General features: G+C 40.1%; 1 protein-coding gene across 4 annotated transcripts in view; it reads left to right on the top strand.

Moving 5' to 3' along the window:
* LOC140714607 (phosphoinositide 3-kinase regulatory subunit 6-like) overlaps positions 1 to 19,969 on the top strand; it is a 104,050-nt gene that overhangs the window by 65,525 nt on the left and 18,556 nt on the right. For all 4 annotated transcript variants that reach the window (XM_073025948.1, XM_073025946.1, XM_073025949.1 and 1 more), the window contains 4 exons: positions 3,691 to 3,813; positions 5,706 to 5,816; positions 6,455 to 6,545; positions 17,368 to 17,438. In XM_073025948.1, the coding sequence (XP_072882049.1) occupies positions 3,691 to 3,813; positions 5,706 to 5,816; positions 6,455 to 6,545; positions 17,368 to 17,438 (396 nt within the window). The remainder of the gene's footprint in view (positions 1 to 3,690; positions 3,814 to 5,705; positions 5,817 to 6,454; positions 6,546 to 17,367; positions 17,439 to 19,969) is intronic.

The following is a 19,969-nucleotide window of genomic DNA, read 5'->3' as shown; positions in this document are numbered from 1 at the left end:
CTGTGAGCAGCACAGCAGCATAGCGGTTGTTATAATACTTTGCAGGGTTACTGATCAGCGATCGGGGTTTAATTCCTGCGCTGTCTTAAAGGAGTTTGTATGTTCTTCTCTTGACCACGGGGATTTCCTCCAGGTGCTCCAATTTACTCCCACATTCCAATGACGTAGCCGTTAGGGTTGGTATTTGTGGGCATACATAGCAAATTTTCAGACTGCTTTGGTCATTGACACAAATGTTTCTCTGTGTGTTTCAATATGCATATGACAAATAACTCTACAATCTTTCTCTTTTTAACCAAGCTCTAAAATTATTTGCTTTAGCCTTAATACTCCTTGAATAAAATAAATTCATACCAGTCCATCATCTCTGCTGTGTTCATTATTCTGGCCCTGCCTGTCTTTGCAATAAGACTTACTTGACTTAACCTCTATCTTCTCTTTCAAGACCCCACCTGCTCTGATTCCCTCTCCTCTACCAGGCTGGGTAAACACACTTGAAGAACACTAGCAAATCTCACTACCAGGATATTATTACATCTCTAGTTTAGGTTCAGACCTTCTTTCTTGTATAGGTCCCACCTGTCTTGGGAGATATTCCAATGATTCATGTACCTGAAGTCCTCCATTTTACACCACATGTGCATTCAACGGTCTGCACGGATTCAGCATGTCATCTAAAACCTTGGCAAACTTCTCTAGATGTACCTTGACTGGTTGCATCATGGCCTGGTATGAAAACACCAGTGCCCAAGAACGGAAATGCCTATAAGAAGTGGTGGATACAGCCCAGTCCATCACAGGAAAAGCCCTCCCCACCACTGAGTATATCTGCAAAGAGTGCTGCCATAACAAAGTCCCATACATCACTAAAAACACCACCATCCAGGCCATGCTCTCTTCTTGCTGCTACCATTAGGAAGGAGGTACAGGTCCCATACCACCAACTTCAGGGACAGCTATTGCCCTTCAATAAAAAAGCTCTTGAGCCAACATGGATAACTTCACTCACCACGATACTATACTATTCACTGAACACAAGCTATGGACTCACTATCAAGGACTCTACAACTCATGTAACATACACACAAAATGCTGACCAGGCCAGGCAACATCTATGGAAAAGAGTAAACAGTCAACATTTTAGGCTGAGGTCCTTCTTCAGAACTGGAAAGAAGGGGAGGTCAGAGTAAGATCATAGGGGAAGGGGAGGAAGAAGTTTGAGATAGCAGCTGAGAGTTCGGGAGGGGGGAAGTTAATTGATGAAAGGGATAAAGGGCTGTACAAGTGGGAATCCAATAAGAAAGGATAGAAGACCATGAAAGAAAGGGAAGGGAGAGGAGCACCAGAGGGAGGTGATGGACAGGTAAGGAGATAAGGTGAGAGAGGGAAACAGGAATTAGGAATGGTGAAGGGGGGGTCAATTACTATAAGTTTGAGAAATCGTTACCCATACAGAATATAAGGTGTTTCTCCTACCTGAATGTGGCCTCATCGTGGCAGTTGGGGAGGCCATGGGCTGATATGTCAGAATGGGAATGGGAAGTGGAATTGGCTATAGAGGGACATTGCTTCTTCTGGCAGACAGGTGAAGCAGTCTCTCGGTTTACGCTGGGTCTCACTAATATACAGCAGGTCACATTGGCAGCACCGGACACAGTATATGACCCCAACAGACTCACAGGTGACGTGTCACCCCACCTGGAAGGACTGTTTAGGGCTTTGAATGGTAGTGAGGAGGAGGTGTAGGTGTGTCAGTTGTTCTGTTTGTAAAGATAAGTACCAGGAGGGAGATCAGTGGAAGGACAATAGGACAAGGGAGTTGCATAGGGAGTGATCCCTGTGGAAAGCAGAAAGTTGGGGGGGGGGGGAAGGAATAGATGGGCTTGGTAGTGGAATCCTGTTGGAGATGACGGAAGTTACAGAGAATTGTGTGCTGCATGTGGAGTCTAGTGCGGCGGTAGGTGAGGACAAGAGGAACCTTATCCCTGGTGTGGTGGTGGGAGGGTGGGGTGAGGGCAGACATGTGTGAAAGGGAAGAGATGCAGGTGAGGCCAATGTTGATGGTGGAGGAAGGGAAGTTACTTTGAAGAAAGAGGACATCTCCTTTGTTCTGGAATGAAAAGTCTCACCCTGAGAGCAGATATGGTGGAGCCAGAGGAATTGAGAGAAGGGGATGGCACTTTTACAAGTGACAGGGTAGGAAGAGATATGGTCCAGGTAGCTGTGAGACTCGGTGGGTTTATGAAAGATATCAGTAGATAGACTGTCTCCAAGGATGGAGACAGCGAGATCGAGAAAGCGGAGGGAGGTTTTGCAAATGGAATAAATAAATTTGAAGGCAGGGCGGAAGATGCAGGCAAAGTTGATGAAGTCGATGAGCTCCGCAGGAAGCAGCACCAATGCAGTTGTCGATGTAGGAAAAGTTGGGGAGCAATACTGTTGAAGGCTTGGAACATGGACTGTCTAATGTAGCTGACAAAAAGGCAGGCTTAGCTGAGACCCATGCAAGTGCCCATGGCTACACCTTTGGTTTGAGGGAAGTGGAAGGAGGTGAAGGAGAAATCATTGAGAGTGAGAACCAATTCCATCAGATGGAGGAGAGTGGTGGCAGAGGGGAACTGGCTGGGTCTGTTATCCAGAAAGAAGTGGAGAGCTTCACATACGCTCTTATCTGCAAAAAAAAGCAGGATCTCCCTGTAGTCACTCATTTCAATTCCATCTATCACCTGCCTTATACTACTTCCTCCTTCCCCCACCTTCCTTCTCTGACTTTCCCCCTTCCTTTCCAATCCTGAAGAATGGTCTCTACCCAAAATGTTGTCTGTTTACTCATTTCCATAGGTACTGGCTGGCCTGCTGAGTTCCTCCAGCATTTTGTATGTGTTGCTCTTGATTTCCAGCATCTGCAGATTTTCTTGTGTTTGTGATTCTATAACTCATGTTCTCTGTTTGTTTGTTTGTTTGTTTATTTATTCATTCATTCATTATTATTTGGCTGTTTTATATTTGTATCATTTGTCTGTTGTGTATTAGTTGCCTGGCAGTGTTTATGTGTAGTTTTTCATTGATTCTATTTTATTCCATTGTACTATTGTGAATGCCTGCAAGGAAGTGAATCTCAGCATAGTATATGATACATATACATAAAACTTCATTATGCCTCAATATATCATTCAGAATCTTATATGCATTGTCAACAAGGCTTCACTGGTCTGCATTATTTTAACACAAAATAAATAAATAAGATGGTTATTAACTGGCATAAATTCAATTATTTAATTTAAGTAAATAGGACACATATTCAATGATTTTTATTGGCTTGTGCATGTAAGGATTTCATTAATGCAGCCTTTGGTTAATCAGATTGTTGCTAATGGAACCTTTAAGATTTCAACATTTACTGATATATGCAATTTCCACACATTTCTAAAAATTTCACCCCATAATATTGGTGCACATCAACTGCTAGGCATTGTTTGGGGCAGTATTATGTTTGGAATAGAAGAACTAACTGAATTTAATTAAGAAATCCCTGCCCTCTTTATAGGATATTGATTACATACTCTGGTAGATCCAAAGAAGTTAATATTGACTGTGTTGCAATAAGTTAACAATGTCACTTTGAAAAATTGGATGTACTGTTAACACTTTTTATTAGTAAATACTGAAAACTTTATAATTCATTTTTAGGTCAAACATTTACTACATCGTGACCTTTCTTGTGAGCTGTCCAGGTACTTGGGCAGCATAGATCCATGGTATAACAGCAATATTAACAGCCTGTGCAACATGATACCTGAACTGGCTAAAATGGTAAGGACATGCCTTTTGGATCTTATTGTGTACACAAACAAATATTACATGCTATGGAAAAAGATTAATAGGCTGTTTGTGAAAATGACAATTTCCTCCTCCTTGAAGTTAGTGTCCTTAGATTTTTTTCTTTGTTGCCATAGGTACTAATTGCTATATGTTCACACTAATAGAAGGAGGGCCTACACAGCTCCTAACTCGTGTGGAACATACACAAAATGCTGGAGGAACTCAGCAGCTCAGGCAGCATCTATGGAAAAGAGCAAACAGTCAACGTTCAGGGCTGAGACCCTTCATCAGGACTTAAGTGCTGACTGTTTACTCTTCCATGTATGCTGCCTGGCCTGCTGAGTTCCTCCAGCATTTTGTGTGTGTTGTTTCAGATTTTCAGCATTAGCAGATCTTCTCATGTTTGTGATACTCCTAACTCAGGTTACTGTTTATTTTCTGATTCGTTGATTAAGTGCTATATGAAAGTGGCTTTATGAATCTGTAACCCTCACTGGCACCAAATATATTTCTGCAAAAAATTGTAAATTTATAATTTTGTGCTTTTTGATACATGAAGTAGAATACTTTTATATAAGTAAGGTCTGTTGTTACATTTCGTACCTCATTATTTGGGTGCAGTTGTAACTAATTTTGTGATAATTGCATGTTTCATTTGGCAAGCACAAAAATCAACGTGGCAAGAGTACTAATTAATTGCCTTGTGAACTAGTTGTCAATAAATGAGAAAATGGACTGTCAATGTGTGCTAACAGTAAAATACATTGTCAGTGCTCTGACAACACACATTACTGTTGGCACATATTCATAGTCTATGTTATCTTAGTTGGAGTGTCCGTCATATACTGAAACTGCAGAATTGATAATTTGTAATAATACTTGAAATGAAGTCTTAACCTCATCTTTCAGAGAATAAATTTGGAATTATAAAAGTGCAAAGTGAGAAAATATTCTAATATGATGTAAAATCAAAAAGAGGATGCAAAATAAGAGTAGCTTCAAGCAAAAAGGCTGATACAGTATTTCTGTAATATGGCCCCTGATTTTAAATCAAAGATGTAGCTTTGGGTTAAGATTGAGGTGAATATGTATAGATGATCTCATTTGAAAATATATATTTTGTTTACAAAATAACCTCTTGTGAGCAGTACTGGATATATTTTGAAGAAGATTTGAATTCTTGTTTATAATCTGGCTACACTGATGAACAAAACATTAATGTGAGCTAAGATTACAGTCTTGAACAAATGTGAGTTCAGATCAATCTATAAAGCATTATTTAATAAGCTGATGAATGATCATATTCCTTTGTCACTATTCTAAGACATTATCACAATCAAGATTTGATATACTGTATTTGTTAATGTAAAAGAAGGATTTCAATGTGAATACCCAACATATAAATTATTAACAATGCTTTGTCAGTCATTTAGTTAACACATAAATTCATTAGTTTTCCATTTCTGGCTGGGTCATTCATATTATACCATCCAATATAATATGCTTGTTCTAGTAATTAAAGCAGAAGTGTTGGGAACAGCTTTAGAGTTGTGTTGAAGAAATAGCCATTTTAAGTTTATGTTAATTACAGCAGTAAGCTTGGTACAAAATAATTGCAAATGCTCATTGTTGTTTTACAAAATAAATACTGCACAATACTGTATTGTATGTCAGTATAATTAACAGCAAAACTAAAGTATGAAGGAAGGTAATGAAGCAATGAACACGCAAATAGCTCAAAACCCTTACAATTAATTGGTTAATTATGTTTTAAGTGAGGAGTTTTTAGATCTCTAAACATTAACCCAACTAAAAATAACAGTTAAAAATCAGATTTATATCTCTATCTAGTTAAGCTGACAAGCTTAAAATGATTTTTGCAGTCTACAACACCTGGACAACAGTCTGGCGCTGATCCATTTATTGTGGATGTTGCTTCATACTATGTACGAATGGGGTGTCAGCCTGTTTGCTTTCAAATCTACAGTGTGAAGGTATGTACTTTTATTCCAATATCAAGTGACATATTTGACCCAGTTACATAATACTACAATTGTACGTCTGTTGAACTGACCAAAAACTGAACAGTTAATGTAGATGCTGAATGAGGTGCCCACTTCGTTAGAAAATTATTTGTGCCTGACCACTCAGCCATATTTTCTGATGCGGCAATTTAGGTTTGTATGTGGAGTGACTTTTTTTAGTCTGTGTCAGCCTTTGCTCTTGTAGTTAAGACACTAGTAAGTTGCTGATTAACTTTTGGGATTGCATATCTTCAAGTTCAAAATCTATTTTCACCATTTACAAAGTGACACTTCACAATGCACCAGCAAACCTTGGTGTTTGCCTTTTGGTCTTTTATGGCTTGTGGATATCGTTGGCAAGGCCAGCACTGACCAGGCATGATGTCCAAGGCAATCTGAGAGGTTAGTTAAGTGACAACTGTATTAATGTGGATCTGTACACCCACATAGTCCAGAATTGGCTGGATTTTTACAACTGTTGGTGGGTTTCACATGCATCATTGCTGATAGTAGATTTAATTTTGGGTGCTTTATTTGGTCAAAAGGCAAACTGAAATTACTCAGTTAAATTTTATTTATAATATTTTCCGTTTCCTTTTCTGCCACAGCTTACCTTTTCGGATGAAACAGAGGAAATTGTAGATGATGTATTTCTTATTCAGCTTGAGGCTCAGTTTCCAGAACAGAAGTGTGTCAAAGGTAAGTTATTCTTAACTATCAGATACTTCATTGCTATAGAGCAGGGGTGTCAAACTCATTTTAGGTCACGGGCCGGATTGAGCAAAATGCAGCTTCATGCGGGCCGGATCAGTCGGACGCGTGCGAACGCAGCTTTCGTTGCCTCCGTTTTTTCAGCCTGCTCTCATGTGTCTCAGTCTCTGCTATAACTACAAAGTGTTTCACTTTACAAATTCCGTTTCTTATGAAGAAGACTGCCGAATAAACACTAAAAACCCAGAAAACCTGGTACCTGAATAAACTCAGCATTAGCCATATCATACGCCATAGGCGCTTCGATTACTGGGGCCAGCTTTAATAGTAATTAGATATTATCTCGCGGGCCAAAGATAATTCCACCGCGGGCCGGATTTGGCCCGCGGGCCTTGAGTTTGACATATATGCTATAGAGCAATTACTGAAGTGTATTGACATTACTGAGTAGGAGTTCTTCATTTAGGAATAACAGTTCCATTCAGTAACGCTGAGGGAATAAGTGACAGTTTTTTTTAAAGAGATACAGCAAAGTAGCAGGCCAGCGAGCTCATGCCATCCAATTACACCTATCTAACCAATTATCCTACTAACCCGCACACTTTAGAATGAGGAAGGGAGCTGGCGCACCCAGAGAAAACCCACATGATCACATGGAGAACGTACAAACACCCCATAGACAGTGGCGGGAATTGAACCCTGGACACCAGCACTGTAAAGCAATGTGCTCACTGGTTCGTAACCACGCCGCCCCTATGAGGTTAATATTACACAAATAACTACTTTGTCTTAAATTTGAAATGATAATTTATTGAATATTTAAACATAAATGAATATTCTGTCTGAAGTGAAGGAAAATATGAATTGAATTTAAGTTACAACATTAAGAGATAAATTACATCATCTGTTACATCAAGATCAATTTAAAAGTTGGGGAGATGATAATTGAGTAAAGCAGTTATTTTTAAAACTGCCATTAAACTGGTTCGTTCATTTCACTCTTCTGTAAACTGTTCACCCAGTATGAAGCTACATTGCTACTGAAGCATGCTGCTTGCTAACATGAGCCATCTGCTGGTAGAAATCAAACAACATTGATAGTCCTCCAGCAGCTAAATATGGGCTGAGGTCATTGAACTTGCAAACGGGACACAAATGGAGGCCATTCAACTTGACAAGTCCATGTTGGATGTCAGCAGAAGAATTCTGTGAGTCCCGTTCCCCCCACCTGTCTTGCCTGCATCCCTGCAATGGTACATATTTGGACTGTGGGAGGAAACAAGGAGATCCAGAGAAAACCCACACATTCCACAGGGTGGATGTACAGAGACTCCTTACAGAAAGGCACCGGAATTGAACTCCGAACTCTGGTACTTTCGCAGCTATAATAGCATAGCAGTAGAACTTATTCTATCTTACATGCCCCAGGGTGATGCAGAATTGTGTGGCTGCAGAGCCCTGTGGAAGTCATGTCAATATGTGTAGTTAAGGCAGAGATTAATAGGTTCTTGATTGATAAGGGGGTTAAAGATTATGGGTAGAAGTCAAGAAAATGGGGTTGAGAAAACATATCAGCAATGATTGGTGGAGCAGTTTCAATGGGCCAAATGGCCTAATTCTGCTCCTATATCTTATGGACTTGTATACATCAACTCCCTTTTGCTTCTTTTGCCAGCTGTCTACACAAATGGTTAATTTACAGATGTCATGGACCTACCTGCATATCTTTGGGATAATAGATACTACAGAAATTGACTAGTTGGACATACTGACCAACTGGTAATCTTGTGTATGTTCAGATATCTTATTTGTATGATCAATCACCAATCACCAATTGCACTATGATAATACAGGGATTAATAACCAATAAAATCTTATGTTAAAGACCAGTAATACTTCAGACTTCGTAAAATAACAGACCAATAGTAAATTTTACCCTAGAATCCTTCATTTGTATCATTATCTTGTCTTGATATGCCAAATGACTCCCATTCCTCCTGTGAAGAAGGGAACTATGCTCTTCAAAGACCTTTCTTGCCTGGATTGGCTGCACACTGTCTGTAAACTATCCTTGCCTGCATATTGCCTTAACCCTCGCCTTGCTACAACTTCCACAACAGCTTTCTTGAACAGCATGTTAGCATACCTACAAGGAAAATTGCTACCTTAGATCTGGCCCTGTGCAATGAGACAGGTAAAATTAACAATCTTGTAGTTGGGGATCCTTGTGGAAAGAGTATGATTGAACTTTATATACAAATGGAGGGTATAATAGTTCAATCTAAAATCTGTATTTTCTGCCTAAATAAGGGAAACTGCAATGGGATGAGCTAAGAGTGGACTAGCATAGACTGGGACGACAGCTCATATGGTAGGACACTAGGAACAGTGGAAGACTTTCAGAGAATCTTACATGGTCCTCTACAAAAGTACATTCCAGTTAAAAGTAAGGACAGTAAGGGTGGGGAGAGCCAGCCTTGGATAACTAAGGAATAAAAAGAAGGCATCAAACTAAAATCTCATGTATACAAAGTTGCTAAGTTGTGGGAAACTGGAAGATTGGGAAAACTTTAAAAAGTAGCAAAGAGCCACTGAGCAAGCAAGGAAGAAAGGAAAAATAGATTATGAAAATAAACTAGCACAAAATATAAAAAACAGATATTATAACATATAACCATATAACAATTGCAGCACGGAAACAGGCCATCTCGGCCCTTCTAGTCCGTGCCGAACGCTTACTCTCACCTAGTCCCACTGACCCACACTCAGCCCATAACCCTCCATTCCTTTCCTGTCCATATACCTATCCAATTTTACTTTAAATGACAATACTGAACCTGCCTCTACCACTTCTACTGGAAGCTCGTTCCACACAGCTACCACTCTCTGAGTAAAGAAATTTCCCCTCGTGTTACCCTTAAACTTTTGCCCCCAACTCTCAACTCGTGTCCTCTTGCTTGAATCTCCCCTACTCTCAATGGAAAAAGCCTATCCATGTCAACTCTATCTATCCCCCTCATAATTTTAAATACCTCTATCAAGTCCCCCCTCAACCTTCAACCTTCAAAACTTAGAAGTTTTTATAATTATATAAAGTGGAAAAGGTTGGCTAAAGTGAATGTAGATCCTTGGAAGGTGAGAAGGAGGAATTAGTATTGGGAAATGTGGAAATAATTGAGGCCTTGAATGACTATTTCGTGTTGGTCTCCATAGTGGAGGACACATCTAATATGCCAAAAAGAAATGTTATGGATGTGATGGGAGGTAAAGATCTCAATTCAATCATTGTCACTAAAAAGGTAGTGATGGGAAAACTAGTGTGCCTAAACTTTGTCTACCTTTATGCTCTAAAGGTAGACAACTCCCCTGATCTTGATGGGATGCATCTCAGGGTATTGAAAGAAATGATGGAAGTTATAGTAGACGCATTTGTGATCATTTATAAAATTCTCTGGACTCTGGGCAGGCCCCAGCAGATTGGAAGACAGCAAATGTCACTCTATTGTTTAAAAAAGTATGCTGGCAAAAGGCAGGTAAATATAGGCAGGTAGCTTAATGCTGTAATTGGGGAAATGCTTGAAACAATCATTAGGGAAGAAATAGTGAGACATCTGGACAGAAGTGGTTCTATCAGGCATGGACTCATGAAGGGCAAATACTGCTTGACAAAGTTAGTGGAGTTCTTTGAGGAAAGAACTGAGTGCAGTAGACAGCGAGGAACAGATGAGTGTTGTATATTTAATTTTCCAAAAGGCATTTGATAAGGTGCTACATAAAAGACTTATCTGTAAGAAAAGGGTATATGGATTTGGGGGATAATGTATTAAATGAATAGAGGATTGGTTAACCAATAGAAGGCAGTGGGCTGGGATAACTGGGTGCTTATTTGGTTAGCAATCAGTGGTGAATAAAGTGCTGCAGGAGATGGTCTGGGCCTACAACAGTTCACAATATATAATTAACGATTTGGAGCAAGAGGCTGAGTACAGTGTATTTAAGTTTGCTGATGACATTAAATCTAATGGAAATGTATGTTGTATAGAGGATGTGGAGTGTCTGCTGAGAGATATAGATAGGCTAAGTGAGTGGGCGAGCTTTTGGCAGATTGAGTGCAATGTTGATAACTACGAGGTCATCCACTTTGGAAGGAAAATAAAAGGTCAGATTATAAAGATTCAAAGATTTAACATACCTTTATCAAAATACGCAATGCAGTATACAACACTGAGATTCATCTTCCCACAGACAGCCACAAAACAAGGAAACAACGTAGAACCTGTTCAAAGAAAGCGTCAAACACCCAACAAGCAACAAAAGAACAAATTGCTCAAATGGCAAAAAACAAATGAAAAACACAATATATATGACATAAAACCATTGAAACTGATTACATTTCAAATGGTAAAAGATCGCAGCATTTTGTTGTCGAGAGGGACTTAGGAGTACTTGTGCATGAATCACAAAAGGTTTGTTTGTATGTGCATAGGTTATCCAAGAAGGCAAATGAAACGTTGGCCTTCTTTGCTAGAGGGATTGATTTTAAGAGTAGGGGGGTTATGCTGCCACTGTACAGAGTAGTGGTGAGGCCTTACCTGCATGCAGTTCTGATCTGCTTACTTGTAACGCACCTTCACTCCATCCGCCAAAAGCTGAATTTCCCAGCCATCAACCATTTTAATCCTTATCCCCATTCCTGTACCGCATTGTCAATTCATGGCCTCCTCTTCTGCCATAAAGAAGCCACTCTCAGGATGGAGGAGCAACACTTCATATTCTGTCTAGGTAGCCTCCAAACTGCTGGCACGATCATCGATTTCTTCCACCAGTAATATTTTTTTTCTCTTTTCCCTACCCCCTTCCCTCTTCTTCTATACCTCACCCTGGCTTCTTACCTCTTCTCACCTGCCTATCACCTTCTCTGGTGCCCTCTTTCTTTCCTTTCTTCCATGGTCAACTCTCCTCTCCTATCAGAGTCCTTCTTCTCCAGCCTTTTACTTTTCCCACCAGTCTGGCTTCACCCATCATCTCAGAATCAGGTTTATTATCACCGGCGTGTGACATGAAATTTGTCAACTTGGCAGCAGCAGTTCAATGCAGTACATAATGTAGCAGAGAGAGAGAAAAAAAGTAATAATAATAAATAAAATAAAACATAATAAATAAGCAAGTAATTCAATTACATATATTGAATAGATAATTTTAAAAAGTGCAAAAACAGTAATACTGTATATTAAAAATAGTGAGGTAGTGTCCAAAGCTTCAAAGTCCATTCAGGAATCGGATGGCAGAGGGGAAGAAGCTGTTCCTGAATCGCTGAGTGTGTGCCTTCAGGCTTCTGTATCTCCTACCTTATGGTAACAGTGAGAAAAGGACATGCCCTGGGTGCTGGAGGTCTTTAATAATGGACGCTGCCTTTCTGAGACACTGCTCCCTGAAGGTGTCATGGGTACTTTGTAGGCTAGTACCCAAGATGGAGCTGACTAGATTTACAACCCTCTGCAGCTTCTTTCAGTCCTGTGCAGTAGCCTCTCCATACCAGACTAAGACGCAGCCTGTCAGAATTCTCTCCACGGTGCAGCTATAGAAGTTTTTGAGCGTATTTGTTAACATGCCAAATCGCTTCAAACTCCTAATAAAGTATAGCTGCTGTCTTGCCTTCTTTATGACTACATCAATATTCTGGGACCAGGTTAGATCTTCAGAGATCTTGACACCCAGGAACTTGAAGCTGCTCGCTCTCTCTAGTTATCTTCCTTCCCCTTGCCCCAGCTTTTTATTTTGGCATCTTCCCCCTTTCTCATCCTGATGAAGGGACTCAGCTCAAAATATCGAATGTTTATCCATTTTCATAGATGCTGCTTGACCTGCTAAGTTCATCTAGCATATTGTGTGTGTTGTTGAGGAAAGACATACTGGCTTTGGAGGAGGTGCAGAGGAAGTGAGGAGGTTAGCCTTTCAGGAGAGATTGAGTTGCCTGTGATTCAGAAGAAGATTCAAGATTATTTAATTTCATTACCAAAACAAATGTAAAGGTGAAAGAAATAATTGTTACTCTGGATCTGATGCAACACTAAAAAAGCACAATAAGATAAAGAATATATAAAAAATATATTTAAAAAAACATAATAATGTAAATATATAAGATAGCTTATATTGATCTTTAAAATAACGTGAGGCACAGGAGTGACTCTAGGTAAGGAGACTGACAGGAAATGATAAAGTAGTGGTGGTGGGGTAATTGGAGAGTTGAGTTACCGAGTGGAGGTGCTGATCAACCTTACTTCTTTGGGAAACTAGCTATTTTGAGTCTGGTGGTTCTGGCATGGATGCTATGTAGACATCCTCCCTGATGGGAATGGGAGGGTGAGCAGGGTGGGTGGGATCCTTCATGTTATTACTGGCTCTTTTCTGGCACCTTTCACTGTAAACGCCATTGATGGTGGGAAGGCTGGTGCCAGTGAGGCAGTTTTGACTACCCATTGCAGGGTGAATTTATAGAGAAGTATAAAATTATAGGAAGTGATAAACTAGAGGCAGGAAGTTGTTTCCACTGCTAAGTGAGACTAGAATAAGAGGACATAACCTCAAGATTCAAGGTAATAGATTTAGGACAAAGATGAGAAGAAACTGCTTCTCCCAGAAATTAGTGAATCTGTGGAATTCTTTGCCCAGGGAAGCAGTAGAGGCTACCTCATTAAGTATATTTAAGACACCATTAGATAGATTTCTGTATAAAAAGGGAATTAAGTGTTGTGGTGAAGAGAAAATAGACTTCCAAATATGTTTCAATGCAGAACACGACCAAAACATACTGACTTGAGTCAATTCTTGACTTAAGAAGAATTCTTGGTTCTGTAGTTTAACGGAGAGAGATTGGGATAAGCATGTAGCAGAGAGATAAAGAGAGACCCTACAGAGTTGGTGCCAGGCTGTGAAAGTCTGTTCGGGCTCAACCAGCCCAAGCCACGTTGTAGGCTAAACTACAGTGAACACTGGACACAAGCCTAGCAACAGCTTCATAAAACTCCAGGTTTGGAGCTTGCATTGTACATAAGGTAAAAGCAGAACTGCATACAGTTGACATAAAACATGGGTGCTGTGATCTTGTCACGTCGAAAGGCTTGGGGCAGAAGCAGTGGGGAAAAATAGATAAAATTAGCTTAAAATAATGAAAACTTTGGATGGGGAGCATATGTTCTAGGACGAGTGACTCCCCTGTTGATGCCAAGTTGTAATAAAGAAAAAGCTTGTTCTGAATTGAACTCCATGTGAATCCTTTCTGTCTACACACAGGTGGGAGAACCACAAAGCCTTTCAATTCCCTGATTTAGTATTCAAAAGCAATCGAAGCAAACATCAAGAAGTTCCCCATCCACAATGCAAAAGCAAGAGAGAGTAAAAGGGAAATGTGCCAGCTGAAGAAATGTACGCAGATCTATTCCTTCAGTTGCTAATTGGGTCTGATTTATATCTAAATGCAGCTCCAAAAGCTAAGGATTCAAAAAAACCTCTTGCCTTGGGATTCCCCAATTTCATCTTCCAAGCCAGAGCATGAAATTACCTTTTGCAGAGGCAAGTTTTTGATCAGCAGCTTTAAGTTAGACGAAGCTCAAAAATGTGCTTGAAAACTGGCACATTCATGATCCAAAATCGTTCTATTGCTAAGCCAGACAACGTGAAGACACAAAGAGCACAGACTCCCTTAATTTCTTATCTCATATCAAAAAAGTTTAGAATGGCAAGTGGAAGAGATTGGACCAGCTGTTTGTTCTAACTGAGAACATTTCAGAATGCAGAGAGGAGATCCTCACAATGTTCCTCTGAAGAGGAGGAGATAAAAACAGAACTGTTACCTCCTCTAGAATGGGAAGAAATCAATGGTCAGAACATGGTGACCCAGGGGGCTAAAGAAATTTGACGTGTCTCCTTTGACCCTTACCAATTTTTTACCAATGCATCATAGAAAGCATCCTATCCAGATACATCATGGTTGATATGGCAACTGCATTGCCATGACAGCAAGAAACTGCAGTGAGTTCTGAACACAGCTAAGCACGTCACGGAAACCTTTTGGCCTAAAACGTTGACTATACTCTTTTCCATAGATACTGCCTGGACTGCAAAGTTCCTTCAGCATTTTGCACATGTTCCCCTCCATAGACTCCGTCTATACAGTACTTCTTGTTGCCTCGGTAAAGCAACCAGCATAACTAAAGACCCCTCTTTGGGCAGCCTGTAAAAAAGCCTGAAAGCACATACCATCAGGCTCAAGGACAGCTTCCCTCCTGCTGTTATAAGACTACTGAGCAGTTCCTTAGCATGATAAAAATTGACTCTTAACCACACAATCTGCCTCATTACCTCCTTGCACCCTATTTCCACACTGCACTATCTCTGGAATTATAAGTACTTCACTGCCTGGTTCGGAAATTGCACCATCTCGGATCGCAAGACCCTGCAACGGATAGTGAGGTCAGCTGAGAAGGTCATCGGGGTCTCTCTTCCTGCCATTACAGACATTTACACTACACACTGCATTCGCAAAGCAAACAGTATTATGAAGGTGTGGTGAACTACATTTACCTGTCTGGACACGCCCCCCGCTGACTGCTCCTGTGGCTCCTCCCACGGACCCCGGTATAAAGGCAATTGGAGCCTGAGCCCTGGCCTCAGTCTCCAGGATGTAGTATGGTGGTCAATTGCTGCTTGTTCTTTCTTCCAGCCAATAAAAGCCTATATCTCACCACACGTCTCGGAGAGTTATTGATGGTGCATCAGAAGGACCCCACGCATCCCTCATACAAACTCTTCTCCCTCCTGCCATCTGGGAAAAGGCACCCGAATCGTTCGGGCTCTCACGACCAGACTATGTAACAGTTTCTTCCCCCAAGCTATCAGACTCCCAAGTACCCAGAGTCTGAACTGACACCAACATACTGCCTTCTACTGTGCCTATTATCTTGTTTATTATTTATTGTAATGCCTGCACTGTTTTGTGCACTTTATGCAGTCCTGGGTAGGTCCGTAGTCTAGTGTAGTTTTCTTCTGTGTTGTTTTTATGTAGTTCAGTGTAGTTTTTGTACTGTTTCATGTAGCACCATGGTCCTGAAAAATGTTGTCTCATTTTTACTGTGTACTGTACCAGCAGTTATGGGCGAAATGACAATAAAAAGTGACTTGACTTGATTCTGCATTATTTTATTGTTTTGCCAAGTACTACGTCAATTCAGTGCTATAATGAATTAGTCTCTACAAACATTATGCAACACACGGTTTTCACAGTACATCGGTACATGTGACAATAATAAATAAATTTACCACCTTGCTGCATAATGTGGATTACAAGATTCTGCAAAAGACCATCACCAATCATGACATGTATGGTTTGAAGTGGTGATTCAGCTAGGTTAGTCATTCTGTATACTGCATATAGATCGATCTCTGACTATTCTGACCTTCTGCTATTCAGAGATACAGTTATCTGTATGTACAAGAAAGAATGGGCACATGCTTAGTCAACTTGGATCAAGAGAATACTTTGAAAGAATATTATACATGGCCACTTTATTTGGTGCACCAGTACTCCTGCTCGTTAATACAATACCTAATTAGCCAATCATGTGGCAGCATCTCATATCATACAGACATGGTCAAGTGGTTCATTTGTTGTCAGATCAAACATCAGAATGGAGAAGAAATGTGATCTAAGTGAATTTGACCATGGACCACCAAAGTTGGTGGGTTTGATGGGATGGTTTGAGTATATCAAGGACTGCTGGGATTTTCATGCACGACATTTTCCAGAGTTTACAGAGAATGGTGTGAGAAACAAAAAAAAAAGTCAGCAGCAGTTTTGTGGGTGAAAATGCCTTCTTAATGAGGTCAGAGAATGGCCAGTCTGGCTCAAGCTGACAGGAAGGTAACAGTAACTCAAATAACCGCACATTACAACAATGGAGTACAGAAGAGCATCTCTGAAGTGGATGGACTACAGCAGCAGAAGACCATGAACATACAGAAATACACTCAGCGTACCTCCTGCATATAAAAAAGTGGCCACTGAGTGTATATGCAAGATGCGTATGTTCTCCAAGATGGTGTCTTGTGGAAGGAGTCCACAATAGGGTGTGATTGCACAGCACATGCATCAATAGCAAGGTACTAAAGAATAGGTAGGGAAATGGCAAACAGTAAAACTCAGATGCAAATCTCCAGAAAAATGTTAGTCATCATCCCAGTCACTAGCTTTGAATGCATCAGGCTGGCAAACACACACCAAGTGTTACTAAAACTGAAAATGCCACTCACTAGGCAGGGAACCATGGAACATGCTGATTGTTCTAGTGTGATATTGTCATGTAGAAAGGCCACTGCACCTGCTGGGATTTATTTTAAACTAGATGTACATGCTGGGAGTGCAAGGGGAATCTCCAGGTGACTTATCAGGACAGGAATTTGTAAAACGTTTGATATTTAAAAGAAATTCCAAAGAAATTCATATCAAAATAAATCAAAAACACAGTTGACTTTTTTTGAACTCATCTATGTTTAGATGTTCAAATGCTGAGGTTTAAAGAATCCCAATGTTCTAAAAAAGTTTTAATTTTTTTAATAAGAAGGATAAATTAAATGTTACAATTGTGAAAGTTTGAAAGTGACTTTCAGTACAAGGTACATTGTAAGAAAATATAAAGTTAAGTTTGCTGATGTGTTTTCATGAAGGCGGTGTTCCTTAGTTTAAATCCACCATTTCACTGACTTTTCAGTTTCCTATACTGATAATGAGAAACCTTTCACTATTTCCTTGCAGAATCCACTCTGGTGAGAAGGAGGGCAATATCAGAAGGAATAGGTGGACACATTGCAGTTGCGTACAAAAAAGTAAGAGGCAACATATCCTTTTGTCACTGTGTAATCATGAGCTGCTGTCCTATTTAAGAAGCAAATTAAAATTACCAAATAAAGTTGTTTTACTTACTTATAGTGAAGATGATAGGATAGATGTTTGTCCTTGGTTACATGTGTATTCAGCCCCAATTTCTACATCTAATCTCCCAATTAAATATTATAATATGAAGAATACAGATAAAATAATTAGTGAAATGGTTGAACTTGGATTAATAATTGTTTGCATTCATTAGGGTTAATCCCAGGGTCTAAGTTTTATGTTGATTACAAGGTTAGAAAGATTCAGGGTCCAAAGACAAAGATTAATGATCACAAAAGAGGAAGTATTGGCAGTCTTGAAGTGCATAAGGATGCTTAAATCATTGGGGCCTGGCCACATTAATCCTTGTGGGAAGCAAGGGAAGAAACTGCTAGAGCCCTGGTAGAGATTTTTGTGTCTTCCAAAGCCATGGGTAAGGACTGAAAGTCCAGAAAGTAGCTAATATTTGTCTTTATTTAGGAAAGGCTGCAAGGACAAGCCAGAGAACTATAGGCCCAGTGAACTCAACATCAGTAGTAGGAAAGCTATTAGAGAACAGTCTAAGAGAACAGTCTGTCTTCATTTGGAAAGGCAAGGATTGAATAGAGATGGTTAACTGTGTGTGGGAATTTGTGTCTCTCAAATTTAATTTAAACTTATGAAGAGGTGAAGTGACTTGATGAGGGCAGGGTAAATATAGATGTGAAGAAGGCAACTAACATGTTAACCTTCATTGACAAAGGATTCTGTATATAAGTTGGGGCATCACATTATGGAAGATGGTCATGAGATAGCGGAGTCTAAAACTAGAAGGCAAAGGTTTATGGTGAGAGGGTTAACGATTTAATAGAAGTCTGAGAGACAGTGTTTTGACAGAGACTGGTGGGTATGTGTCACAAGCTGCCAGAGGAGGTGATGGAGATGGGTGTGATTGCAACGTTAAGGCATTTGAACAGGTATCACAGATAGCAAATGTTGAGAGGGAAATGGGCCAAATGCAGGAAAATATGATACCATGGTCAATACCGACAGGTGGGCTGAAAGGCTGTACATCTCCATGTCAGAATGTGCTGGAGCTAATCAGTGTCAGAATACCTTGCAGATAGAGGTGAGGGCCAAGAACTATGTAGTGATGAAATCTTGCCACGTGATGGTTTTGAAGTCAGCAATCAAGTGATAAGTGAAAATTGATAAAACTGCCAATCTGCATATCGTGAAGGGGTTATTTGCTACACTTACATAGAAGGCAGATAGCTGAAGCCAGCTTCTTGATGCAGCCAGTTTGAACATTTGTACATTCCTCTCCACCTCCCCCCACCCTCCATTCTAAATTCATGTTGTCAAATCTAGAAGGTTATAATCATTGAAAATGAGTGGAAGAACTGGGACAACTAAGTGTTGGCTATGTATCCAACACACCCTCTTTGCAAATGCTATTTTTACCTCAGGCACCAGATCGTTCTCGTGTGGTGAAGCATCATCAGGAATATTCAAACAAGCAATATTCTTGAATGTATGGACTTAAAACAGGTTCTCCCCAGCTGACAGATATCCAGCTTATGTACAGCCTGTACACAGGAACAGGATTTCAGAGGACTGGCAGAATGGATTTACCAGCTTCTTCAGGGCTGCAGGCATGATGGGAACTCAGTGTGCGGCCACATTTTTGCTTAGATTATAAACAGTTTACAGGGACAGGAAATGGGTAAACCATTCAGCTCTTCATGGCTGCTGTGCTATCACGTTTTAGATTATAGAGATAGCTTTAAAATACATTCGTTTGTGTATACTTATTTAGACATGGTTGTAAAGAGGAAGGCTAATAATAGCTGTGCATTTCTATCCTAATTGAATACATTTAATTGGCGTTCATTTTGATTTTTCCATCACAACCAATATGCAGGAGGGCTTTCTGAAGAACAAAAAGATTATGCCACTGGACATTTTTACCAAGTAATTGGATCACCCATTTTCAGGTGACAGATTGATCCAAATGGAATGCAGTATACACCCACTTATTCAGCACCTTCGGGGTTCTGAATGCCGTGTGAAAGCACTGGGGTCAACCATCATTCATTTGCCAAAACTGGTGAATAGCTAGCTTCCTCGGCAGGTCCAGTTTCTAGTATGTAATTATGCCAGAGCCCCAACAGGAATTCTTAAAGGGAGTAGTGAAGGTTATCAGATAGACTCAGCAGAGCGCTGGTGCTAGCTTCAATTTATGAATAATGGATTGCTTTCCATGCTGTGTCACTTAGCTATACAACGATAGCACAAGAAGGCAACAAACTTGCATTTAAGCAATGCTGTTTATGGCCTGAATATGTCCAAACTCACACTGTTTATTCAGAAATCGAAGCACAGTCAGAATTCTAGCATCTTGTTAATCAGATGTAGGTGAAAACTCAATGCAGGAAGTGACTTCATCATCAGGAAACTATGATCAATGAAATCTGATGAAAGTACACCTAACAATCTTTAAAAA

Source organism: Hemitrygon akajei, chromosome 22 (assembly GCF_048418815.1).
Source record: "Hemitrygon akajei chromosome 22, sHemAka1.3, whole genome shotgun sequence".
Taxonomy (NCBI): Eukaryota; Metazoa; Chordata; class Chondrichthyes; order Myliobatiformes; family Dasyatidae; genus Hemitrygon; species Hemitrygon akajei.
Note: the sequence above shows the minus strand (reverse complement) of the source record. Positions and strands in the feature narration are given on the sequence as shown.